Consider the following 27,832-nt stretch of genomic DNA (forward strand, 5'->3'; position numbering starts at 1 on the left):
ATATGGGACTTCTAATCTGGATACAAATCATTTCACATGAAAAAGAGGTTGTTTTAATTTTGATAGTATAAATTATATTTCTTACAAAGTTTAAAATTTGGTTCGTGATAAAGTCTCAAAAAGGAATTTTCATTTTCAAGGGTTTTTGACAATTGGCACTAATTCAAATACTGCAAGCTTTTGTATTTGTAAGTCTGTTCTCAAAATATGAAGCTAAGCTCATGACCTTGTTTGGCACAAGTCCAATTTTTAGCCGAGTTAATGAATCTGGGATAATTCTAAAAGAAACTGGTCAGACACAATTTAGTGGGTTACTTTTGAGACAATGAAATGTTGTTTGAAAAGAAGATAAGGAACATGTCAATGCCTGATTTCTGTTTTAAAACTGTTATGAAAATACTTTATTGGACTTTAAAGTTTTTCCAGGCAACCTGAACAAGATAAGATGGTAGCTGTTGCATGTGTAAAATGGTATAAGGCAAATAGGAGAAAGAGTTAGGGAAAGAGGACACAATATACAAACTTTTTTAAAGGAAGTGAATTTGATAATCTGGCCATCAGTTGAGACATTGGAACTATACAGGGGGGAGCTAAGCAAAGATCTAGAGACAGAGATCCTCACTGACATGGAATAGTTAATAAGGCCTAAAGAGTAAGGATGACACAAAGATTGGCTGGATGGTTAACAGTGAGGTTCAGTGTCTTGGGCTACAGGAAGATATAGACGGGATGGTCAAATGGGTAGATAAGTGGCAGGTGAAATTTAACCCTGAAAAGTGTGAGGTGATACATTTTGGAAGGAATAATTTGGCAAGGAAGTATTCAATGAACGGCATGACACTAGGATGTTCTGAGGAACAAAGGGACCTTAGCATGCATGTCCATTGATCTCTAAAAGCGGAGGGGCATGTTAGTGGGGTGGTGAAAAAGGCACAAGTGACACTTGTCTTTATCAATCGAGGCATAGATTACAAAAGTAGGGAGGTCATGTAGGAGATGCATAGAACCTTGGTGAGGCCACAGCTGGAGTACTTTGTGCAGTCCTAGTCGCCACATTATAGGAAGGATGTGATTGAACTAGAGAGGGTGCAGAGGAGATTCACCAAGATGTTGTCTGGGATGAAACGTTTAAGTTATAAAGAGAGGTTGGATAGACTTGGGTTGTTTTCGTTGGAGCAGAGAAGACTGAAGGGCAACCTGATGGAGGTGTACAAGATTGAGGGGCATGGACAGGGTAGATAGGGAGTAGCTTTTCCCCTTAGTTGCAGGGTCAGTCACAAGGGGACACAAGTTCAAGGTGAGGGGCAGGAGGTTTAGGGGGGATGTGAGGAAAAACATTTTTACCCAGAGGGTGGTGATGGTCTGGAATGCGCTACCTGGGAAGGTGGTGGAGGCGGGTTGCCTCACATCCTTTAAAAAGTACCTGGATGAGCACTTGGCACGTCATAACATTCAAGGCTATGGGCCAAGTGTTGGTAAATGGGATTAGGTAGGTAGATCAGGTGTTTCTCACGTGTTGGTGCAGACTCGATGGGCCGAAGGCCCCTTCTGCACTGTGATTTTGTGATTCCATGAAACATTTTAAATGATCAACACAATAGAGAAACTGAACTCAAGGGAATCTTAGGATGATCATGGTCAGGTAAAAAAAACTTAGAGGTAAAACTAGGTGGAATCTATAGTTCAGGCAATTGAAATGTAAGGAGAAATAATACTTAACAACAATTTAGGACAAGGTGGATACAGGTAAAGGGAAAGCCGGAAAAAGGCTAAAGAGATGTATTACTGGCTATATTTATGCGCCTGCGAGCTACAAAAAATAAGCACACAGGATTAACACCATGATGACGGACAGAGTTAAGCGAATCCCAGAGAGAACCATCACTGGAAGTGAAGATACTGAGCCATTGAAAGATAGGATAAGAAGGTGCATTGTAGAGTTGTGTAGGCAGTTTAAGGAATTGAGGTCTGACGTGGGACAACAGTAGGAGTCAGTAGACTGAAAGGAGTGGAGGGTGCCTATCCAGATGGATTCAGATCAGGGAACTCATTTCACAGGAAGAGTCATTAAAGAAATGTTTAAATTTAAACAGAAATTCCACATTCCCTACCAGCCACAAAGCTCGGGGATGGTGGAAAGAATCAACTGAACTTCTAAAAAACATCAATTGCAAAAGCAATTCAAGAGACAGGGAACAGCCCAATACTCTAATGCGCCTTAGGGCTACCCCAAGCAGTACCACCGGGTTCACCCCATTTGAACTAATGACAAGGAGAGCAATGCAGTTACCCGAGGGAATCATAGTAGGAGTGGGAGATGTAGGACCACTAAAAAGAAGAATGTGAGACTGAGAGAAATGAGTAAGCAATTGCATGGATTAAGGGAGGAAGTCAGAGACCCACAGGTGATTAAGGATATGGAAACAGGCAAATCCAAACAGCAACAATGGACCCCCGCCCCACAAGTGTGGAATAAGGTGATGGTCAGTGTGAGCCCAGAGCTAACAGGCATGGACAATATGAGGTAATTCTGACAGGTGATACGTGGGCACTTGTAGATATGAGAACAGGAAGTAAATGGAGGCATTACATACAGTTAAAGATACATGACAATTGACCAAGCAGTAACCCAGACAATGGGAGCCAATGTTATTGTCTCCACAGGTTTACGATCCTGGTTGTGGGCGTATCAGTATTGGCAACAAGGTTGGGGATCATCACTAGAGATAAAAACAAAAAAACTGCGGATGCTGGAAATCCAAAACAAAAACAGAATTACCTGGAAAAACTCGGGGAAGGGTCGAAGGGTCATGAGGACTCGAAACGTCAACTCGTTTCTTCTCTGCCGATGCTGCCAGACCTGCTGAGTTTTTCCAGGTAATTCTGTTTTTGTTTTGGGGATCATCACTTCTTGTCCTGCACCGCAGGAGGAACTTTGGTACAGCATGGACAGTGCCGAAAGCGACACACAATGGGGAATGATTAATGTAACATTAGGAAAGCAAGTGCTTTTGAATTGTAGTCAGGGTTTGCTTCAGATCGGGCATGGGAGGTCCATCCAAAAGAGAAGATTAGTACCACTACCCAACCACCTCCCCTGTCTACTTCCACAGTCCAAGTAGAGATAATTGAAGCCTCTCACACCACACCGACTGAGCCGCCTTGTCCGACTATGCATCCAGGACTGACGAATGGTTTAGTACTGGTTAATCAGAAGTTTGGTATGATAATGTACACCACGAGCTGGTACCCGTGGTCTTGAACATATCTGGAATTGCCCCACCCCAGTGGTGCTCACCCCATATTCGAGCACTATATACAGCTCTGATGGGCCAGTTGATGACTGAAGCATCTCAGTTCAATGGCGGGATACGGTCAGGCTTGGGAGGGAACCGAGTTAAGCGCAGCCTGATTAATGGTGCAGCTACGATATTCAATGCAGGGACATCAGTGGTTAATTCAGAACCTGCCAACTGTTGACCAGAAGGTCCGCACCCTGAGCTTTAAGCTTAAGGAGATTTTAGAGTGGGGACAGGGAATTCGTAAACACCCAATTAAACACAGACCAGGACATGACATGGTTAATCCAAAACAAAAACAGAATTACCTGGAAAAACTCAGCAGGTCTGGCAGCATCGGCGGAGAAGAAAAGAGTTGACGTTTCGAGTCCTCATGACCCTTCGACAGAACTGTCGAAGGGTCATGAGGACTCGAAACGTCAACTCTTTTCTTCTCCGCCGATGCTGCCAGACCTGCTGAGTTTTTCCAGGTAATTCTGTTTTTGTTTTGGATTTCCAGCATCCGCAGTTTTTTTGTTTTTATCTCTATGGTTAATCCAAAACCTGGCTACCGTGCTCAAAAGTCATGCAGGGACTATCAGTAAACTGATTGGGAAAGGGAAAAATATTTCAGACAAAGTGAGCAGAAATGATGTTTGCAGCACTTATGGATTCTGGATACTGGAACAAGCCAGAGAGAATTTAAGACAGATTAATGAAGGGGTAGTTCCTTTATGGGTAACTAACGAGCATTTATTGAATCTTTTCACGACACAAGGATCATGACTTGACCGGTTGCCAGCTCAGAGGTTTGACACGTGTATATAGAATGAATGTTGAATGTATAGTGAATGATAATATGCTAATAGGCAATGTATTAGTAATACCTGTCGTACCTATGTCATCACCCGGCAGGACATCATATCTAGTAGAAAATATTGAGGTTATACGGGGGGATTACTATATTAAATACCATAATATTCCACCATATGCAATAGACATCAGAAGGGTGTAGTATAGAGAGCACCGCAGTCGTATGTGCACATCCAATATATGAGGTGGAAGAAGTGAAGTGTGGCTTTAAAGCAGTAGCAAACTGTACAATGGAAACTATATGGGCTGCAAAAGAACCAACCCATGTTGCATATACAGGGAATGGGAAATATTGTATTACCATGTGGCAGCAAAAGATCCAGTACAGGAGCAACGGGATATGCCCCATCCACAATCATTCAGTGTGCCTACACCCACAGGTGCCAGCAAGGGTGGGGAACGTGGAACTGGTCGAAATATGCAAGAAAGGAATGGCTACTATTCAGGTCATGGAAAGCTGACACAGTATTTGAACCAGTTCTGCTATGAAATTCCCTTATTACCAGAGCACCTAACCATGATTTGGAGACAGGCTCACCAGATGTGTAGAACTTACTATACACTGCAGCAGCTGATTAGAGCCTTAAAAGAGGATATCGAGCAAACAGGCTCCCCCAAATTGTGATGGAATTGGGACTCAAATGTATAAGTACACCCATGGATTCAGATTATCTCCCATGCCCTGGTTGTGATTCAAGTGATACTACTTATATACTTAAAACACTTGATTCATCGTACCCGAAGGTGGCAAAAGAGGTGATGCTGGGGGAGTTTTAGCAGGTGGAGAAAGAATTTAATAAGCCAGAGGCCTGAATTGAAGGGCCAGATGATACAGATGGTCTGACGGTACTTTTTACAACCCAAAGCTGGATGACTGGCCAGCATCAATGGGCGGCAGTGCGTAAAGGGATGGACAGTACCACTATAGTTGCCTACCTTGGGCTAGGCCAAGGGCCAAAAGGGGGAAGATAGTAAATGAAAATTTATGATAAGGGAGAATTCATTATAAGAGAATGAGTTACTTAAATTGTAATCTACAGGCAGGCCAGTGCAAACCAATAAATCAACAGTTAAACTGTTAAACAAGATGAACTTTGTACACCTGCAGGGCTTGCAATCACCAGCAAGGTCCTGGGAGCTAGACTGGACATGAAGGAATTAAAAATAAGATAGATTGGGTGTCCTGGAAGTCAGACTGGAGACTTTGGTTGGAAAACAACAAAGATTAAGTGTGCTGTTCAACAGATAGGGGAAGATGGTCCCAGCTTAGATAGCAGGGAAGGTCTCTGCCTGGGTGAAAAGTGGGATGTACCTGATGTCAGAGATGTACGTGATCGGTAAAGTATAAATATGCTGAACATTTGTAATTTAGCAGAGTGACATCTCAAGCTGCCTTGAGGTGGTTCTCTCCTTGCAATTGCTCGAATAAATGATCGTGAGCTGTCCCTGAGCCTCCTGTAGTCCGTTTGTCAAAGATACCACAACAAAACCAACTTTTGTGATCTCCTGATGGTTGACCTAATAGAGAAGCTCATGTTGGTGTAAACTGGGGCAGGATGAGGTAGGAAGTATAGAACAATATGGTTGGAGGACAGCCCTGAAGGGAAAAGGAAAAGTGGAAGTCACAGCCAAGACAGCCACATGGATAGTCTGGACTTTTGAGATGGAATAATCCTCAAGACTCATACATGGGAGGAGACCCAAAACCAGGCCATTTGTGCTGAATTCAAACAGATCCCATTTTCCTTACTATATGCCTTATGATTTTTAAGAGTAAATGTGAATGTGCGTAAAAAAATAGATAAAGTCTGTGGACTGAGCAGTCTGTCAAATTAGTTAAATCCATGTTCTTTTATTTAAAAAAAAAACAGCCTGCTGTGTCACTGAGTTTAAAAAAAGTCATTGCTTGCAGTTTCAATAACTGTTTGTTAACATGAGCCTGAGGGCTATCATTATAATGTTATTACTGCTTGACTGCTTCCACAACTTGTCATTATCACAGTTGGGAGGGAGAGGGGATGAGATGGGGAAGGGTGGTTGTAAGTTCACAGCTCCAAGAAGTTATTGAAAGATTAGCTGTCTTTGACTTGGGTCTTTTTTAAAGGTTTTTATGAAGGATTAAGTACCTGAAGGGATTTAAATGTATTGAATGGACTTTTATCATTGAGAGCATTTGTTTTTCATAGTGAAGTCTGTAATAAATATTTAGAACTTTATTTTATTTCATCTCAGCAGGAGGACTACTCGGGGTGGATACTGGCTGAGTTGGTATGGATGGTGTAAGGCAAAGGATGGTGGGTGGAGAGGCATGGGTTGTGACTAAGTTGGCATAAGGGCTATAAGGAGCCCTGGGGATGTTTGGGAGGTCGTGGGCTGGCATGGAGAATATGAGGGGCCATGGGAGTTGAGAGAGGGGCATAGATTGATATGGAGGGCATGAGGGGTGATGTGGGTGAGTTGGCATGGCTGGCTCTTGGAGAGTGATGTGGATTAGGGGTGATGGCTGGAGGGCCTAACTGCTTTTATTATAACTGGAATTAAGACCTGGAGCATTGAGATGGGCATTTTAACCAGCTGTGGCTGCCTCCGAACTGTTTCCAGTGGCTGTAGGCCTGACTCCAGCACACACTTGCACCCCCCTCACCCGGCCCCCCCCACCCCCAACAACCCCACCCCCGCCCCCCCCCCCCCCCCCCCCACCCCCCCCAAACCCCAGAGTGAAAATGCAGCCATTTACGGCTTTTTCTCTTGAGGCTGGTGTACCATGCTGGGAAATTGCCCAACTCTGATCACCCACCTCAGGAGCAGGAATCCAGCCTTGAATGTCACACCCTTACAGAAGCTTTACAGCCAAAGTAGGATAGTTGTCAAGAATAACAATTTATTTCAAGCGCTGTGGTGAATATAATTGTGCAGAGAAGATGACAGCAATATTCACTTCTACCACCCTCCCATCGCCAATTCGACTGTTGAGTAGAAAGACAGACATTCTCAAAGGTTCATTGTACCAAATTTTATTGGTAATATAAACAACATACTTAGTAGCTGCTAGAAAGGCGTCAATATTTCACCCCACTTCTTGAACGGTCTATTCAAAAAATGCAAATACACTCTACCTCTCTGTTCAAACTAATACATATCAAAGCACCCAGACTAGCTGACTCTAATCTAATCAAGAAACACCCGCTGACTAAACCTCTATTTGAAAAGAAAAATATTTTCCAAAATATTATATACATTAATAGCTTCATGACAGGGTGCATGTGCATAACTCTTTGAAGATGGCATAACATACTTAGGGAACAGTTAGAAAAGCATATGGAATCTTGGGCTTCATTAGTAGAGGTATTGAGTACAAAAGTGGAAAAGTTATGTTAAATTGTAATGGATCTCTAGTTAGGCTGCAACTAATGAACTGTGTCCAAATCTGGTCACTTTACTTCAGGAAGGATGTGAGAGGAGAGATGATGTTTTAGAATGGTTCACAGGGTGATGAGGGAAGTCAGTTACAAAGTTAGGTTGGAGAAACTGGTCTTTTTCTCCTTTGAGCAGAAGAGAATGAGGGGAAACTTGATAGAGGTGTGCAAGGTTATGACAGGTTTAGGTAAGATGGACAAGGAAAAGCTGTTCATTTTATTTGATGGTACAAGGACTAGGAGACACAGGTTAAAGCTCTGGGTGGGAATGCAGAGACGATGTGAGGAAGGACTTTTATGTGCAATGAGTGGTATAACTTGGAACTGACTTGGAATTTACTGCCTACTTGAGTGGTGGAAGCGGAGGCAGGGAAGGATTTCAAAAGGAAATTAAATGCGCACTTGAGGGAAATAAAATTGCAGGGCTGTGGGGATAGACCAGGGAAATAGAACCAAATAGATTGCTCTATAGAGAGCTGTAATGGACTCAATGGGGCAGATGGCCTCATTTTCTAGTGTAATGACTCTAAGCATGGAATTTAATGTCTGCCCAGAGGTGCTTTGGAGTTCGGGCGGCCATATTTTTAGGCTGGAAGGTATGGGGTCGAGACCCCATTGCCTTGCCACCTTCCTCCAATTTAGTCCAGGGCAGGAAAGCAGAGAATGGCCTTCCCACCCTGAGACCAATTGAAGCCATTAAGGTCTTCACCCTGCAGGGAATACCCTGGCAGCTAGGCCTGGGGCCTGGTGGGGGATGGTGGAGGGGTTGGTGATGGGACCTCCTTGCTAGACACCTCATGCCTGATGCAGGCATCCACCAGCAGGAATGGAGGGACCTGACATAAGACTCTCCTCTGCCATTTAAATCAAGCTCCATTCCTCCATCATTGCGGCCTCTCCAACTCACTCCAGCAAACCCGCCCCACTCACCTTTTCCTTGAGATCCATTGTCGATCCCTGGTGTAGCATGCACCACAGTACCAGCTGAGGCTGCCGCTTCCTGTGGCACTGCCAGTACTGGAGAACTGCTAGCCTCTCATTTAATTGTTGGCAGCTCTTGGGATCAGTCAATCCACTTCGCACCAGGATTTCTAGGGGAAATTCCCCTTACAGGCACCAGGAATTCTGATGCTGGGCAGATAAATGCACGATTGAGACTAAATCACATTGGGGCCCCCCAAAAATGGCAGTGGAAGGGTTGCCACCTGTATTTCTTTTGGTAGGTGGGCTCCTAACTGTGACCATTAAATTCAATCTATTGACTCTGCTACTCTAAGAAAACCTAATGGTCATTAGTCAGGGGCATCAGGTGCAGCACCCCTGGAGGTTGGTAGATGGACAAAAAATAGTCCTTTAATATCAGGAAATAAATCAAGCAAAATCTAACAGGCATCAAAAGTATGAGTGTCTGGCCTCAGAAAATCGAATTGTTCATAACAGATTAGCCAAACTCAAAACAGTACAGTGGCTTATTCAGAAAAAAAATGACAAATCTTATTTTGCAGATCATTGTGTTTACATTATTCCATTTTAAAATATTCAATAGTGGATATTCATAGAAAATTAATTATGTGAAGATTACATGTGAAAATTTTTAAACATCAAAAGATAGTTTATTTGAGCAAACTAGAGCCATGAGTGGGCGGGGGGAGAAACATTGCTTTTCAAAAATAAACTCAATTTATTGATATATTGTGAGTTTAAACTGCCATGATCTTGTTTATCCAATTCAGGAATCTTTCAGATAAACGAGTATAAATGCCGGGTTTTTTAGGATTTGCACAATCTCCTGCTGAAACGATGCCTCTGTATATATATTTTCTTCTGAACATGTTGGTCCTGCACATGAGTGGACCACCAGAATCCCACTGAAAAAAGTAAACAAAAATAATGTCAGTCGAAAGGTTAGTCATTTAAAATTTGGAAAGCCATAATCGATCCTCCATGGTGTTTAATGCTGGCAGTCAAGACCAAGTTTGTTGCCTGGAGATAATGGTGAGATTATGGGCAGGATTTTCGGGTTGTCAGGCAGGCGCAGCGGGTGAGCCTGGGAGTGGCGGGGAAATGGCCCACTGCCCGTGATTGGCCCCCGACCACGATTTCACACTGGCTGGCCAATTAGCTGCCAGCCAGCATGAAAGGCACACTGAGAAGCTCAGCGCTGCCTGGGTGGGGGCAGGAAGAGTGCAAGCACAAGTCTGTGCATGCGTGGGGGAGCATGCATTGAAAGCTCCCTGAAGGCAGGGAGCTGCCTCAGGGAGCTGAAGAATATTAAACCAATGAATAAAGTTTTTAAAAATCCGTACACATAGTGGACTCACTCACCTTAACATGTATATTTGAAAAGTTTTGCCCCCAAATTTTATTTAAATTTAATTACGGAAACCTCATCCTGCCTGTGGATAAGGTTGCCTAAAAAATCCACGGCTGATTCGCCTGCCTGCTAATCATTACGTTGGACGGGCAGCGAAAAATGCAGGTTGATTAATTGATTAATGGCCTTAATAGGTCTCTTAATTGTTGGTGGGCACGCTGCCGACTCTCGCGTGCACCCACCAACTGAAATATCGTGCGAGTGTGCGATGACGTCGGGACACTCACCTGACGTCATCGCGCGCTACTTCTCGCTCAGGCATGTCAGGTGCGCGCCCACACGCCGAGTGGAAAATCCTGTGTGAAACAAGTTAATAGTATGTAAGGTTTGAAGAGTCAAAAGCAGAGAGAAAAAAAAGTATTTAAAGAGTTAATAACAAAAAAAACTTCGCCAGGATTTTTACCTTGTTGGGCGGGCGCTGCGAGCGGGCCCACTATTGGGCCCCAACATCGATTTCTCACTGGCTGCCCAATTAATGGCCCACAGGTGTAAAACGTGCACTGCAGCGCTCAGTGCTACCGGGATGGGGCGGGACGAGGGCAAGCGCGGAAGTTTGCTCATGCACCGAGCTGCCTCGGGGAGCTGAAGATTTTAAAAATCAGAAATAAAAAACTTAGCAAGTTGAAAACTGTCACATGAGCAGGGGCATGTTATAAATGAAATTTTAAAATTTTAATTTAATTTTTAATTGCTGTTGGAAATCTTATCTCTAAAAAAATCCAAAGGCTGCTTAGCCTTTTCGCCTGCCCACCAACTGTAAAGTCGGACAGGCAGCGAAAAATTTCATTCAATTGTAACTTTAATGGCCTTAGTAGGCCTGTTAATTGTCGGCAGGTGTGCCGCCGACTCCTGTACATACCCGCCGACTGAAATATTGTGTGAGTGCGCGATGACATCGGGACACTCGCCTGACGTCATCACTTGTCATTTTACACTCGAGCAGGCCGGGTGTGCACCCGCCAACTCAGTGCAAATTTCTGCCCATAAGATGCGTAATAAAATCTTATGAAAAACGTAAAATGATTATCCTCACATTCACATCAAAATAAAATCACTAAAATTTCCTCAGTGTTCAGCTGATCAGCCACTGTAACTTTGTCAAAGGATTGGTGGAAAGCCCACTTAATTGTCTACCCCAGGTCCCAAATGACTGATTTGGTGAACTCTCAGGGAAATTCCAATGAAAGAACCTATAACAAAATATACAAAAACATTAACCTATATGCATCTGAAGGGTTTATACCAAAGCTAGAAAAATGTCAATCTGTAAAAGATTTGTAGCAGAGATAAGAATTGAACTCCATCTAGAATATATCATTATGATGATGAGAATTGTGACTGAGTAATATCAACCAGCTAACCAAACATATAATGAACTAATTAACACGGACGTTTTAAAGTCAAGAAAAGATACTGACCAAATATGGCTGCCTCAAGACACCTGATGTCTCGTATTTTAAGCTGACCATTTTTCTGGAAAGTTTCTATATGGATTGCACTGCAGACATGACCTGACATGTTGCTCATGGAAATCCACACCTAAGGATGTCAAGGTCCACTTCAAAAATGAATGATTGAAATGAATGGGACATAATGTTATAAGACTATTTTTCCAGTAGAGACTGAAAGTCTACCAGGACAGTATCTACCTGGAAGGGGAGGTAATCAAAATAGATAATGACTCCTTCAGAAGCAAATGTCTGGGAAATTATAAGCCATAGAACAAAATCCAGATTCAGGCATCAGATAATCGCACACTTTCTGAAATCCTTGTGTGGAAAGAAGATCATGTGACTAGTAACCATTTTTGAAATCTCTTTATACAGCTACTGAAGTCAGAAGCAATAGTGTTCTGGAGAAACTGCAATGGAGCGGTAAAGCAGTTCCCTTCTCATACGGTTTAAAAATCCAGCACTGAGTTAGTGAATTTCCATCAAAAAGAACCTCAGGAGCAAAACTCATTGATTTCTGGAATAGATGGATTACAGATTAAAAAGGAACTTATCTCTGGAAATTGTGTGGACTTCAATCCAACTCCTGGAATTTAAAGGAACCTGGAAAGATCTCTGCCACAGCAAAGAACTCAAACTGTGAACTCTCTTTTCATCTTTCAGTATTGTACTTCTAATTTGGCTAAGAAAGTAACTACCTTCAGTGCAACTTGTAAAACTTTGCACGCTTGTGAATGTGGATTGCAAAAGTTCGAGAAGCGCAAGTTTCCCTTTCTTAAATATTTTGCTATCTTTGCCTGGGTGGGTTTTTAACTCAATCAAAACTAACCCCCTTTGTTTTAAAATTTCCAAGAAAACCCACCTGACTCTTTCCTTTGCAATTAGTAGATAAATGGTTAAACACAGAAATTGACAAAATTCCTTCATCATCCTAAATTTCCAACAAACTTGTTATGGTCAGACCTGGAGCGGCAAACTAGGGAAGTCAATTTTTACCCCTGCTCATGTGGTAGTAACAATGAAACCAAAACTCTGCAAAACATAGCCTGTTTATAGCGCTTAAAAGTTATATGTGGTTTGTGTAAATGTGAGAAAACAATGAGGTGAGAAAAGAGACAACATAAAGGAAAAGATGGTGTGAATTGTTTAGCTCAAGTACCATGCAATGCATACTGCAGTTACACATTTAAAGGATGGCATGTAAGAGAACTTTCTTTATAATGTCTGATTTTATCAAACTTTACATGAGATTCTTCAGTTTATATATAAATAGAACTTGAATCTTTAGTTTATATAAATACAACTTTGTTGTTTTCTGACGCTACTCAAATCCAATCCAACAATTGGCCATTTTGGTTAGTGAATCAAACTCTTACACTAATGGTGCAACCTGTGGAGTAGTGGAGCTAGTCAAACTGCACTCTTCCCATCCTGGGCATAACATTAGAAAGGCAAAGCTTATTACCATGGAATATGAAAGTATACTAATTACTCTTTAGAGATACCCTAAGGCAGACAGACACACACACACATAGAAGAATTGCGCTGAAGGTTGAAAGTCAATGGTTCAAGGGAAAGGGAAAGATGGTGGGGTCCTTGAAATGGCGTATGGGTCATATGCCTCATCTGTCAGCACTGATCTGCGAAACAGTTGCTGACTCTTGCATTGCTTTTCAGGTAGATTTGAAGAGCACTTGCGGGTACCCTATTCCAGCTCGTAGCAATTTAGGAGCATATATTCACTTCCGGCTGTAGACTGGCTCTGGACTGCAAAAAGGCTGTTGTCTTCCTTTCACAAGGTCCTTTCTCTTCTCAAAGCAAAACCAAAACCACCATTTAAAGCACAATTATTCCAGGCATGTTTTTTTCAGAGCCATAAACTACATAAATGTGATCCCTTTTGTACACAGTCCACCAGGGTCAAGAGGTTTCCAGCTTATTTACAACTGCTTAATTACCTTTTCTTGTAAAAGGATGTTTTTTTTTCCAGGAATAGCAGTAGGAGTCCAGCATTAACCTTTTAAGGGATAGTGTCTTTTAAAACACAAATTCTTCCAGAATGTTCTTAATCCTTGAAGATTAACCATTTTCTATGATGAAAATGTTCATGACAGTCCTCACCAAAATCTGCCACCTTCTCAAGCTGGAACTGTAAATTCAGAGCAGGGCAAGAGCCGTTGCTGTGAAGTCAGTAATAATGAAGGGGAAGAGCATGAAAAGGAGGAAGAGGAAGTTCCAGTTTAAACAATCTGTTTCTGGCTGGGCTGTCTATGAAGAACTCATTTCAGTGCAATACCAGTAACTGCAAACCTGTTTCTCCATTCACCAATTGTCCCACACGCCTTGGGTTCAATTTTACGTTCTCCTGCCGAGGAGTTTGAAGACCAGGGGAGGGTGTGGAGGAGGCGCTTGTTAAATCCAGTGGACAGCTTTCCCTGTCCCCACCGCAATGGGGGTGGCATTGGGTGGCCTGCTTTCCAGCAACCCAATTGAGGTTCTTAAAGTGGAGTTTAATGCCTACTTTAGGGCCTCATCCCACAGCTGGGATGTGGCTGACAGCAGAAAAGGCTCACACCAAGTGAACAGACCAGCAGTTTTCACTTGTAGGCTGGTGGTGTGCTGGGGATCCCCCCCTTAACAGAGTTCCTGGGCCCATTGGAGAGTTCCCCCCACCCAAGTTTTTAATCCCTGTCCCCAGGGCTGCCCACCTCCATGTCCTCTCAAACTCCAGTCCTCACACCCCCTCACACCCCTCACAGTGGCCGGCCACCCATGAAAACCCCCCAAACAACTACCTAAATCCTTATCCAAAGCTGCATGCCTCTGTTCCAAAGCTCTGGAGAGCTGCTGGCCTCTGATAGACTTATTAAAGGCCAATTGGCCATTCGGGACAGCTGGTGTTCCCCTAGCTGGGTTCTCCCTGATTTTTTAGCCAGGCTATGGGGCAAGGAACTTGCCACCTCATATAATTCAGCCCTTTATGTGGACAACATAACATCATATGAAATAGGAGTAGGGGAAGAACATATGGCCTGTCGAGCCTGCTTCACCATTCAATATAATTATGGCAGATCTTCTGCCTCAACTCCACTTCCTGGTTCACTCCCAATAGCGCTTGGTTCCTCGAAAGATCAAAAATCTGTTTATCTCAACCCTAAATGTATTCAACAATCCTCTGGGGTAGAGGATTCCAAAGATTCACAACCTCTGAGTCACTTGGTCATTCAAACTTGGACATTGTTGAAAAAAGAGACATGCTGTTGAAGCTTTTCAGCTTCCACACATCAGGACAGATTTGCAAGAGTACCAAATCTCAAAGGAAACAACAATTTATACTGCATTAGAAAAGGATGTTGATTGGTTGGAAAGTGGGCTCTGATTAGTAGAGACATTGCAGTGGAGAATGCACAGGGGAACAGTTAACTGCCAAGCTTTAGTTTAAATTCAAACCAGGCAAATCAACTCTGATGGGATAAGGCATTGTGAGGGGAATGAACTAGGGAAGTAGGCTGTTAACCAAGCTGTTATTTAGTTGAAAAAGGGACAATGCATGGACATGTTCTTTCTGTCTACAAAGAACAGGGCCCTTTGTGTGAATATATGTAGCTTCTAGCCTGGGTAAGTGAGCCACACTGCAAGCCTAACTGATAATCTTAAATTGGTTGTTAGTGCAATCCTTAGCACAATTGGGATTGTTTAGTAAGTGTTGTCCAATCACAGGATCTCATCTGATGTTGGAAGCTATATTCTGAGTTTTGCAAGCACAGGCTGGTTGAGTATAGTCAGGACTTAGCTTGTTTGGAATATCAGAAGGGATGTGCTGTTTGATATGATCAACCTGTCATTGGGATATATGACTTACATTCTTAACAACGCAGCAGCACTGAAATACATTACCACTTGTTTGTGCTGAACATCCTTTGGGATTTGGTATTCTTGTGAATCTGTTCTGATGAGTGCAAGATGAAAAGATTCAACGGGATGTGTCCTTTTACGACAAAACTCTGAGTGAAAGAATTTCTACTTATCTCAGTACTAAATGATCAGCCCCTTATTCTGATACTGTGTCTTTATGTTCTAGATACCCCAGCCAGGGGAAACAACAGCTGGAATGTTGCCCTTGCCCCTATATCTCACCGTCTCCATGAGGGGCTAGCTTGTGGGGGCAGGGATTGTAAAAATGAAGTGGGATGGTGGGGGGAGGGGGGTCACTGTACCCATTGCCTATCCACTTGAATTTTAACTGCGCGGGTGTCAGGCAGCCTGCCCACCCATGGACCAATTGAGACCCTTAAAAGTGGTGAAATAATGGCCGCTTAATGCCCTCCTCCCACTGCTTCTATTATACCCTGGGTAGCTTTGCTGTGGGCTCAGGGAGGGGCGGTCAGTACCCTCTTGTTTGGGCATCCTGCAGCCCTTGGAGGGTCCCCTTTTCTTAGAGCTCCTGGCCTCCCAATCTCAGTTCCATCCCCATTACTACTGCCTGGCTGACTAGCCCCAGTGAGGCCACCCTGCTTACCTTGCACTCGGTCTTCCAACACTGGTCCTGGTCAGGACCGGCTGAAATCCCAGCATTTGTCACCATTCCCGGTGGTGCTACTATGACTGAAAAGCTGCCAGCTATCTGATTGGCTGGATGTCTTGGAGGCAGAAGCCATGACCTCAGACACCTAATTGCCTGAAGGTCATAATATCCGGTCATAGCTTCCAGGGCCAGTGGATGCAGGCTCGCCGCTGACTTTTCAAGACGTTAGGTGGGACAACCATCTCTGTGTTAAATCCTGGCCAACATCTGAATGTCAAACCCTTTCAAAACCTTAGGTATTTCAATGAGATTTCCTCTCATGCCGCTGATCGGGTCCGCACCACCATCTTACGTGGGTGGGCCAATTAAGGAAGCAGTTGGGGGGGGAATTCCCTGAGTTGGGACCTGGAATCTCCCTGAAGCACCTCTGTGTTAAGTTTTAAGTATCTAAATAAAGAAATTAACAACTTTTAAAACATGTCCTCTGATGTGACAGTATCACATGAACTGGGACATTTCAATGAATTTTTAACAAAATTTTTATTGAATTTTTAAACACTTCATGAAACCTCATCCCACACGTGGATGAGGTTCCATGAAAAATGCGAAGGCCGCCTGGGCCCTTTGCTTGCCCAGCAACCTTAAGGTTGGGCGAGCAGCTCATTTAATTATTTCAATTAGTTTTTAACAGGCATTAATAGGCCTTTGACAGTTCGGCGGGCACGCAGCTGACTCAGAACTGAAAATCTAACTGATGCATGGTGATGTCCAGAACACCCACTCAACGTCTCCGTGCGTCTCCTTGACCCCGCTGGCCAACCTGAAAATTCTACCCCAGGTGTGGTCCCACCAAAGTCCTATACAATTGTAGCAAGACTTACACATTCTTGTGCTTCAATTGTCTTACAATAAAGGCTAACATGCCATTTGGCTTGCTGCACCTGCATGCTAACTTTATGTGTTCCTTGCACAAGTACATACCTCAAGTCCCTCTGTACATCAACAATTACAAGTTCCACATCTTTTAAAAAATATTCTGGTTTCCTATTTTCTACAAAAATTGGGTAACCTCACGGCTCCCCACATGATACTCCATCTGCCATCTAGTTGCCCACACACCAATCCTGTCCATATCTCTATGCAGCCTCTTTGTGTCGTCCTTCTCCTTGGGACTGTAGACTTGGGCATGAGAGTTAAGTGCTGGACGATGAACATAAGCAGGTAAACTGCTGTTCATGGTGGGGGAAGGCAGAGGCCAGGCTTTGGCACCTGGGAGTTTTACAGAAGGAAGCAGTGGAACTCCTGTACATGTTATGGATGGTGGGAACAGTTGTGTATTTCAGGGACTTTATCCACATCCCCATACTATGAATTATCGATAGCTTATGCCTATAACCTTTTCTGTTTTCAGTCTGACTTCACCATTCTTTTCACTGATTAGCTATGCTGACAATTTTTCTGGGCTGAGATGATTTACCTGACTTTGCTGCACCTTTTTCAACTAAACAAAAGCTTTGGGGCAGCAATTCCCTTTTCCATTGCCCATGGCAATGCCTTAATCAATCAGAGTTTACTTGCTTGGTTTGAATTTAAACAAAAGCTTAGCAGTTAACTGTTCCCTGGTGCATTCTCCATCGCAATGGCTCTACCAATCACAGTTCACTTGCCAACTAATCAGCAGCTCCCACATTGACCACCCTTCAGATTCCATTACTTTACCTCTATTGCCCCTCAATCCCTTCACTTTACATTCTCCCTGTCAATTTCTCTCCTCACCTGCCAGTCTTTCCCTCTCTTTCTTTCCACCCTCTTTCCTTTTACCCCTCCTTTGCTCTTCACTCCCAACTAGTGTCCCATTCCCCCACACATCTGTCTCCTCACATCTGCCTCATCTCCTTCCCTACCCTGCTGTAATTATTTCCCCCAAAATCTAATCCTGGTTGAGACAAAAAGCACAATCTGACAGGGTGCGGTGGGGGGGTGGGGGGTGGGGGGTGGTTGGGGGGGGGGATGCAGGCAGGGGGTGGAGGGGGTGGATGATAGATTTCCATTATCATTATGTATGTAGCGCAATGAAAGACAACTAGTTATAACTAAATGTAACCAGTAGTGCATGACTTAGATTTTTTTTCTGTCCAACAGACATTTATTTACACAGATCCTTTTTTGCCATGTTCTTTTAAACCAATAAATCTGATGATGGGTCCCATTCATACCACTAACTCATTTTTAATCTTCAGCTGCAGTCTATTTTAGCATTGTCTGTTTTTAAAACACATTAAGTTGCTAGTATGCATTGGCTTATTTTGGTAACCAAGTTTAACCTTCGTAGGATTATTCAACTTGGCACATTATTTTAATAGCATAGTTCATCACAACTTAATTTATCTCCAAAATAAAATACTTACATGACCTGTTAATTGGTTATTTCTACACCACAGTTGTACCACAGTGTGTCATTAACATTTACAGCATGATGCAACAACAGTTGGGAATATTAATTACAACTAACCAACTTTTAACTCAAGAAAGCAGGAGGCAAAGAAATTTTGCTTAACTTACCTTACATGAATCTTTCCTAGCTTTCTCATCACCAGCGCATAACATATCTTTTGTTATGAAGGGATCATAATTATAGTATTTTTTACTGTTGCATCGCTTCCTGCCAATGACAGTTATAGTTACTTCCCTCAGGGTATCAGATACTTTCAGAACTTTAGGATCTGTCGCTCCCCATCCTGCAACACTGCACTTGGTTCCAGCTTTGACATCTCCCGTTGATTTAGGCAGCTCCAGTGTTGACACATTCTTGTTCAAAATAGCCTCATGGGCCAACTGTCCCAAATTAATAGAGAACATAGACTTGATTATTAGAACTTTTAGATTATTAGAACCAAAAACTAAATACCAAGTGCATTGATATCATTTATCATTAATATAACCTCCAGGATTGTACATTGTTCCAGCTTGGGCATTACTCATTTGGCAGCGTCAATTGGAAGTAAATTTGTTCTGGATAATCTTGGTAGCCAGTGATTTATTTATTAAACTTATTACACTCAGCAGAAGATAATAGTAAATGTTGATTCTTCCCATTGAACATATTTTTATCATAATTTTTCTTACTGTGTTCAGTTAAGGTTCTGTATTTGTTTACATTATCAAGCACTGATTGACCGGAATGCTTTCTAAATGAAAGGTTATTTAAGTGATAGTTACTGCTCAGCTGCTATTTTTGTTTGGCAAATTGTGAAATATTTTTCTAAAAATGCAAGAGTTTTTAGAGAAAAATATTTTGAAAAGATCAACTCCAGCTGTATTTTATGAATGTGGCAACACCCATTAAATATCAGGTACATTTTCCCTTCTCCAGCCATTCGACATCCTCAATTAAATCTAATGCCCTAATAGCATTGGAGTGAGCTTCTCTACTACCATGTTTCCCTGAAACATATGATCTAGTCACCTTTAGATAAAGCTCCTATTTTTGTTAAAGAACAACTGTCACTGGAGACATAAGAATTAGGAACAAGAGTGGACAATATAATACCTTGAATATGATCTACCATTCAGTAAGTTTATGGCTGACCTTCAACCTCAACTCCATTTTCTTGTTTGCTCTCTGTATCTCTTGTTGATCTCTGTATCTCTTGATTCCCCTGGATCCCAAGAATCCATAATCCATTGAGACATGGGATTGATTTTAACCTTGGACAGGAATGTGGCAAAACAGGCCATCATACCATACCTGTCTTGGTGTGGCAACGGGCAGTCTCAACGGATTTTAACTGTTGGACATGATTAGAATGCTATTTGTCAACTTCCCAAATCAAAGTGGGAGCTCGGGAGGAAACCTGGCCCAGCTGTGAGGAGACCACCACTGGGAATCCGGGAGGACAGTCCACATTTCAAAGCAAATGGTGTGGGAGGAGAATCCCAATCAGGGAAGCCTGGGCCAGGGAAGACCCAAGGTTTCATTGTGAGGCACAGCGGTGCATGGCTGCTTCCTTTGACCTGCAAGGAAACCTGTAAAATATTTAACAACTGATATTGCTGGGCCTCTTCTTGCCCTGGAGACTGCTCCCAGCAGGTTTGGCCTCGTGAGCAAGTCACCTCTTCCCACCTGCTTAGTCCTCAGGTTAAAATGACAGATAATTTGCACTTTTAACTTGGAAGAATGTCCTTGCCACTTGCAATTTAATATTACAGTTGGCCATATCAAGTCGGGAAAGTAGTGTGCAAGTGTTGTCTTTCATTTTGCCTGCCATCTCACCCAGTTTCCTCCAGGTAGAGAGAGTTAAAATCCTGCCCCCGTGACTCAAACTGGGATTTTGGTACCTTGGCATAGCCAAGTTTACTCCATAGTTACTTATCCAATCACACCAGAAGTACCTGAACCAGCATAATATCATCTTCTTTTCTTTTCAAATTAAATTGTGGATGAGGGAAACACTTCTTGACTCCCAACACCTGTTGTCTCTCTTCTTGTCTCTTCAAAAGTGAATGAGCTCCAAGTATCACTTCAATCTTCCTATTTTTCCAAAATCTGGAACAATTAAAGAGAAATAATTCAATTGCATAAGGCATCTGGAATAAAAGGGCCTTGTGATTTGTCTTCACTGAAACATTAGCTCATGAAATTGGAGGAATGTGATTTTGTTAGTGACAAGGCAAAAGCATAATGAATCAAGTAACAATCTTTAACACTTCACATGCGGCTAACAAGCCACTAAACAAATATAAATGTTGAAAACTATTGGATCAAGCTTGACTGCTAACAGAAGAAAGAAACTAATTTCACAGTAAGCCTTTCGAATTGCAATTTGTATAATTTGTACAAGCGAAATAATGTTCCTGGTAAGAAGCCCAGCTTTCTGAGATTGTACAAAGCTAAAAGCATACCACTACATCCCGGTAGGCATGATGTTGGATGGAATCCTGTGGCCTTTGTCCCTGCTGGATTGGTGGAATCATTTTCTAGTTGAGAATCTGATATCCTAATGGGTGGGCTTTACAAAGGTCTTTCCCAGAGCAAAGGTATTAGCATATTGCCTCTGGGCTCCAAGCCAATTGGAGAGGGCAGGCCCATTCCGTGAAAGGAAGGGTTACAAGGACTCACCAGCACTTGGATTTTGGAGGCTGCATCGATCATAGGAATGGAAAGGACACCTGGAAAGGCTGCTCACATGTTGTCCATCCCTCCACCCAGGTTCCTCACCCTTCCCTGGAGGTCCTGCTGCAGGATGTGAGGGGCTGCAGTGAGGTGAGCTCTCCCAAGGATGGGAGGAAGAGGACAAAGAAAACAACCTCTGTAACCAAGCAGGTTTGGATGTAGGTAGCCAAGGATGTCAGCAGCAGAATGTGCCCCTCCAATCTGGAGATTGTGCACCAAGGGGATCCAGGACCTCAGGAGGCTTAGAAGGTGAGTGGCATGACGCTTACAGGTGCCAATCTCCACACTCTGACTTTCCCATTGTTCTCCTGCACAGGAGGTCACAGGGTCACACACCTTGCAGCTGCTCTCACTGCAGGCAGCTCACACCCCCATCTGAACAGCCAACAATAACACCCAACTCAGCCTATTGCCCAGTCATGCCTGTGTCTCAGTCACCATCCACATATGGTGCCGTTCCCTCCTTTTCAAATTCTCATAACTCTCTGCATTCTCTCCTTGCAGAGGTAGAGAGCACACAACCTGTCAAGAAGCAGAGAACAGGTGGGTGGTGGTGGTGGAAGGGGTAAGGGGTAGGGGGGTAAGGGGGAGGGGAGTAAGGGGGAGGGTGGCCCTCCCATGACAGGCACCTTGTTGGCCATTGGGTGATGTGTGCCCACCTGGTCCAACGGGAAGAAGATTTTGTTCCAGGAGGTTGCAAATGTCAGTGAACCTCCCGTGAGAGCCTGAACTCCTGAGACACTGGAGATCAGAGATGTGGAGAGGGCTGATCCTCTGCCTGTAAACCTTGTGTTTGGTGTGTCGCCTCCTGGGAGTTGGATCTCTGTGTCCTTTCCCTTTGCAGCTGAGAAGCACACATCTGGTGCTGCTGCTGGTGTTGCTCCAGCTTCTGCTGGAGTTGGTGGTTGTGTGGCCTCTGATAGTACCCCTCAGCAGAGGTGGAAGATGGGGAGGTGGTGGCAGAGTGGTATTGTCACTGGACTGGTATTCCAGAGACCCAGGGTAATGCTCTGGGGACCTGGGTTTGAATCTCACCACAGCAGATTTCAGTGAAATTTGAATCCAATAAAAATCTGGAATTAAAAGTTTGATGATGGTCATGAAACCATTGTTGATTGTTCACTAATGCCCTTTAGGGAAGGAAATCTGCTGTCCTTACCCGGTCTGGCCTAACTGTGACTCAGCAATGTGGCTGACTCTTAACTGCCTTCTGAACAAGGGCCAATTAGGGATGGGCAATAAATGCTGGCCTAGCCAGTGATGCCCACATCCCATGAATAAAGGAAAAAAAAATAGAGCTGCATTAGCTGGTCCCATGCTATGCTGAAGTTTGGCAGCAGGCAGCAGGGAATTACAGTTGAAGGTAAGTGAAATGCTAGACAGGTGAAGAAGTGCCGAGCAGTGAAGGCACTCTCTGAAAAAAGAAGTGATGTGAACAATGGCCTCTCACCTGGCTATGGCTGTAACTCTTCAGTGTAACTGAAGCTTGTCAGCTTCACTGAAGAAGTTTATCCTGCTGTGCTCATGCCTTGCTGACCATGGCGAGCAATACAGGTATAGTCGGCAACATGTGGACTTTTGGTTAAGAAGGGATCCTGGGTTAAAAGGGATCTTAATAGCTGTTTCAATTGCAAAAGGAAATCGGGGCTCACAATCGCTCCAGGGTAAGTCAAAGAGGGTCGGATAATGCGGGATCATTCTGCCCTCATGAAGCCGGACTGACCACCCGGCACCGACCTAGGCACCGGAAACGGCAACCTATCAACCCTGCAAAGTCCCCCTTACTAACACCTGGGGGCTAGTGCCAAAATTGAGAGAGCTGTCTCACAGAGTCTTCAAGCAACGACCTGACATAGTCATTCTCACGGAATCATACCTCACAGATAATGTCCCAGACACCACCATCACCATCCCTGGGCATGTCCTGTCCCACTGGCGGGACAGATCCAGCAGAAGTAGGTATACAGTTGGGAGGGAGATGCCCTGGGAGTCCTCAACATCAACTCTGGACCCCATGAAGCCTCATGGCATCAGGTCAAACATGGGCAAGGAAACCTCCTGCTGCTTACCATGTTCGGCCCTCCCTCAGCTGATGAATCAGTGCTCCTCCATCACTTGGAGGAAGCACTGAGGGTGGCAACGGTGCAGAATGTACTCTGGGTGGGGACTTCATAGCTGCTAGGCTGGGTCTGTGGCAGTCAGAGAGGGAACCTAGAGGGAAAAACATACTTGACCTCATCCTCGCCAACCTACCTGCTGCAGATGCATCTGTCCATGGCAGTATTGGTAGGAGAGACCTCCGCACAGTCATTGTAGAGGCAAAATCCCACCTTCACAATGAGGATACCTTCCATCATGTTGTGTGGCACTACCACCGTACTAAATGGGATAGATTTCGAACAGATCTGGCAACTCAAGACTGGGCATTCATGAGGCGCTGTGGGCCATCAGCAGCAGCAGAACTTTGCTGGAACACAATCTGTTACTTCATGGTCTGGCATATCTCCAACTCTACCGTTACCATCGAGCCAGGGGATCAAAAGTAGTTCAATGAAGAGTGCAGGAGGGCATGCCAGGAGCACTAGCAGGCATACCTAAAAATGAGGTGTCAACCTGGTGAAGCTATAACACAGGACTATTTGCATGTCAAACAGCATCAGCAGCAAGTGATAGACAGGGCTGAGTGATCCCACAACCAACAGATCAGATCTAAGCTCTGCAATCCTGCCACATCCAGTTGTGAATGATGGTGGACAATTAAACAACTCACTGGGGGAGGAGGGTCCACAAACATCCCCGTCCTCAAAGATAGGGGAGCCCAGTTGATCAGTGCAAAAGATAAGGCTGAAGCATTTGCTACAATCTTCAGCCAGAAGTGCTGAGTGGATGATCCACCTGGGTCTCCTCCAGAGTCTCTCAGCATCACTGATGCCAATTCGAGTCACTCCGCATGATAACAAGAAATGGCTGAAGGCACTGGATATAGCAAAGGCAAAGGCCCTGGCAATATTCTGGCAATAGTACTGAAGACTTTTGCTCCAGAACTTGCTGTGACCATAGCGAAATTGATCCAGTACATCTACCCAGCTATGTGAAAAATTGCCCAGATATATCTTGTACACAAAAAGCAGGACAAATCCAACCCGGCCAATTACCGCCCCATCAGTGTACTCTCGATCATCATTAAAGTAATGGAAGGGGTCATCAACAGTTTTGGTTGTTGGAGGTCAGGCATCTCAGCTCCAGGACATTACTGCAGGAGTTCCTTCAGGTAGTGTCCTAGGCCCAACCATCTTCAGCTGCTTCATGAATGACCTTCCTTCCATCATAAGGTCAGATGTGTGGATGTTGCTGATGATTGCACAATGTTCAGCACCATTTAGGACTCCTCAGATACTGAAGCAGTCCAAGTCCAAATGTAGCAAGATATGCAGGCTTGGGCTGACAAGTGGCAAGTAATATTCATGCCACACAAGTGCCAGGCAAAGACCATCTCCAACAAGAGAGAACCTAACCATTGCCCCTTGACGTTCAATGGCATTACCATCACTGAATCCCCCATTATCAACATTCTGGGGGTTACCATTGATCAGAAACTGAACCGAACCAGCCATATAATTACTGTGGCTACAAGAACTGGTCAGAGGCTAGAAATCCTGCGACGAGTAACTCACCTCCTGACTCCCCAAAGCCTGTCCACCATCTACAAGACACAAGTCAGGAGTGTGATGGAATACTGCTCAATTGCCTGGATTAATACAGCTCCCACAACACTCAAGAAGCTTGACACCATCCAGGACAAAGCAGCCTGCTTGATTGGCACCACATCCACAAACATTCACTCCCTCCACCTCTGACGCACAGTAGCAGCAGTGTGTACCATCTGCAAGGCGCACTACAGGAACTCACCAAGGCTTCTTGAACAGCACCTTCCAAACCCGCAACCACTACCATGCAGAAAGACAACGGCAGCAGATACATGGGAACACCACCACCTTGAAGTTCCCTTCAAAGTCACTCACCATCTTGACTTGGAAATATATCGCCGTTCCTTCACTGTCACTGAGTCAAAATCCTGAAATTCGCTTCCTAACAGCACTGTGGGTGTACCTACACCACATGGACTGCAGTAGTTCAAGAAGGCAGCTCACCATCACGTTCTCATGGGTAACTAGGGATGGGCGTTAAATGCTGGCCCAGCCAGCAAAGCCCACATCCCGGGATTGCCCGTGAAACCAGCCGCCGACTATGATTTAATGCTGCTGGAAGTGCTTCAATGACCTGCTGTGCTCAGAAAGGGTTAGTATTGTGTTGGCATGGGTCAGTGTGCAGAAGCATTAAGGTCTGGCCATCCCCCCGTGGACCTCAGGGGTGCTAGAATCTGAGCGCCAACTGTAAATGATGCTAGAGTTCAAGAAGCTCTAGCCAAGGGGATGGGCCCTGGCTGCTTAGACTGAGTCTTGCAGCTTGAGGACCATGACTCTGATGTGCCCCTGGGAGGTGTTCCTCAGCTGGGGTTGGCCAGGCTGCTATAGCGTTGCAGGTAGAGAGTGGATTAATCAATGCTCCTCTGTCCTTTCAGGAGAAGACGAGCCATAGCCAAGCCAAGAGGGCATGTACAGGCGGAGAACCCCCAACCTGCTGCTGCTCACCAGGTACGAGCAGGACGCCCTAGAGCTTGAGAGCCGGCATGGTCCCCATGCAACTGGGTGTGGACAAGTGGGGGTGCCAGCCGAAGGTAAAAGCACAGTGCACAGCGTTGAGAGTCTCAGATTGTACAACCATTCTAGTGTAGACTCTTCATTGATGTGAACCTTGAACCTGGAGACCCCATTGATCATTGGAGGACGATGGCACCATGATGCAGATCTCCATTGTCTCACCCGGGTGCCTGGCATGCACAGTGACAGTGTGATGACTAATGACATTTAACTAATGACATGTCCTTCTTCCTCTTTTTAGGTTCACCAGCAGGCGTCCAATCTGCAGACCCCAGAGGGCCACCCCTGACACTGGAGGACCACCGGGCATCATTTTTACCTGCATCACACCCACTCTCTGAAGCAGGCACCAGCGCAGATACCAGCACTTCAGTGGGCATTAGAGTGGTGGCTCAGTTTTTATTGGTGAGGACACTTCACACTCACTTGAGGTGCAGGTGGAAGCAGAGAGTGCCCAGGGCGCCGGCAGTCGGAGGACTGCTGGAGACCAGGACGATGCTCAGTTGAAGGCTGATGATGAGTCATCCGTTAGGCAGCAGAAGCTGGTTGTCCAGCGAGTTAAGCTGGAGAATCTGGCGGATATCCATGAGAGTGTGTGTGCCATGGTCTCTGTGATGGAGGAGACGATGCAGAGCGTGAGCACTGCATCGACCGTCATGGGTGAAAGCACCGCCCCCTCCATTGAGAGAGTGGCGACTCTCATGGAGAGGCAGCTCCAGGGGCAGAATCAGGCGTTCCTGGGGTTGTGCTTGGACCTGCAAACCCTCACACAGGCACTGACCTCAGGTGGTCAGTGTCAGTAAGAGATGGATGAGGCACCCAATATCCTAGCTAGGTGTCCATCCATCAATGGTGAGCAGGGAGGTCCAGGGCAACCTCACGTTGGTGCTCGAGCTGCTTGTCATCTCTGTGGGCTCCTCCCAGGTGCTCTGGATGATAGCAGCAGCTCCTCTGCCCCTCTGTCAGTGACCCTGGCATCTGATGAGGCTGCGGTGACTGGGGAGATGCCATGCATGGCACTAGCTGCTCCCTCCCAGGCGGGACCAGCACAGACTCCACTGGCCAGAGGACGACTGTCAAGGTCATCAAGGCTTGGAAAATTCTTCCCACTGTCTCCAACACTTGAATGTGCTGGTGGGAGCAGAAGTTGCAGGATTTAAGTAAAACACAAAGGAAAAGCATTATCATTACTGTTGATAAGGGTTGTAGGGCAGATATAGACATACAGCACAGTAGCAATTAGATGTATGCAAGAAGCATTTAAATGTTAGCATGGATGCAGCCAGTAAGGTATTGGGTGCAAATATCAGTGTTATATAAATTATTTTATAGATGTCATGATGGAAGACAGAATGTACCATCAGAAGACATTCTATGAGGCAAATCACCAAGCCCAATCCCAACTACTCTGCTATTTAAAGGGAAACTAGCACATAACAGGAGAGGACAGCCTATAACAGTATCAACACAATGGTTAAGGATATGTTAAAATCAAAGCCATCTTCAAAAGCAATCTGATTTATGCACCCATAGCCACATTTGAGCTTCTCTCTTTATGGAGAAACTATGGATAACTTAGGGTTCAATATCCAAGCTACTATTTGTGCAATCCTAAAGCTATCATAGGGTGCCATTTTCGGCCTCTTCTTGCAGCATACAATATATCCACCAATAAGAAATTAATCTGAACCAGTTTAGGGCAGAGGCAACATGTGTCTAAAGCAAGGGGCCTAAGGAATGCTAGAGCCTCACTGGTTGAGTCCCCAGAAGAAGGGTGGCCAACAAACAGAAACAATTCTGACCTACCTGCTTCCCCAACATTGGCTCTCAGGTTGGTTCTGTGAGCTGGTAGCGGGGGGTGGGGTAAGGGTGATGTGATTAAAAGGGGCTAGAATAGTTGGGGTTGGGTGGGGTGGAAGAGATGACAAGCCTATTAAGTTGGAGAAGCATCCCTGTTCCCTCTGAAGAACAGGTTTCATTAAAAAATAAGTTCTCAAACTTATCTTGGCAGCCAGGGGTGC

The 27,832-nt window shown here is 44.6% G+C and overlaps 1 protein-coding gene across 1 annotated transcript in view; it reads right to left on the reverse strand.

Moving 5' to 3' along the window:
* Nucleotides 1-7,149: 7,149 nt before the first annotated feature.
* Nucleotides 7,150-27,832, reverse strand: part of LOC121281897 (granzyme K-like) — a 28,006-nt gene continuing 7,323 nt past the window's right edge. The window contains exons 3-5 of the mRNA XM_041195048.1: nucleotides 20,310-20,463; nucleotides 18,480-18,752; nucleotides 7,150-9,435 (exon numbers count right to left, since the gene is read on the reverse strand). Of these exons, the coding sequence (XP_041050982.1) occupies nucleotides 9,268-9,435; nucleotides 18,480-18,752; nucleotides 20,310-20,463 (595 nt within the window). The 3' untranslated portion in view covers nucleotides 7,150-9,267. The remainder of the gene's footprint in view (nucleotides 9,436-18,479; nucleotides 18,753-20,309; nucleotides 20,464-27,832) is intronic.

This window comes from Carcharodon carcharias, chromosome 1, assembly GCF_017639515.1.
Source record: "Carcharodon carcharias isolate sCarCar2 chromosome 1, sCarCar2.pri, whole genome shotgun sequence".
Classification (NCBI taxonomy): Eukaryota; Metazoa; Chordata; class Chondrichthyes; order Lamniformes; family Lamnidae; genus Carcharodon; species Carcharodon carcharias.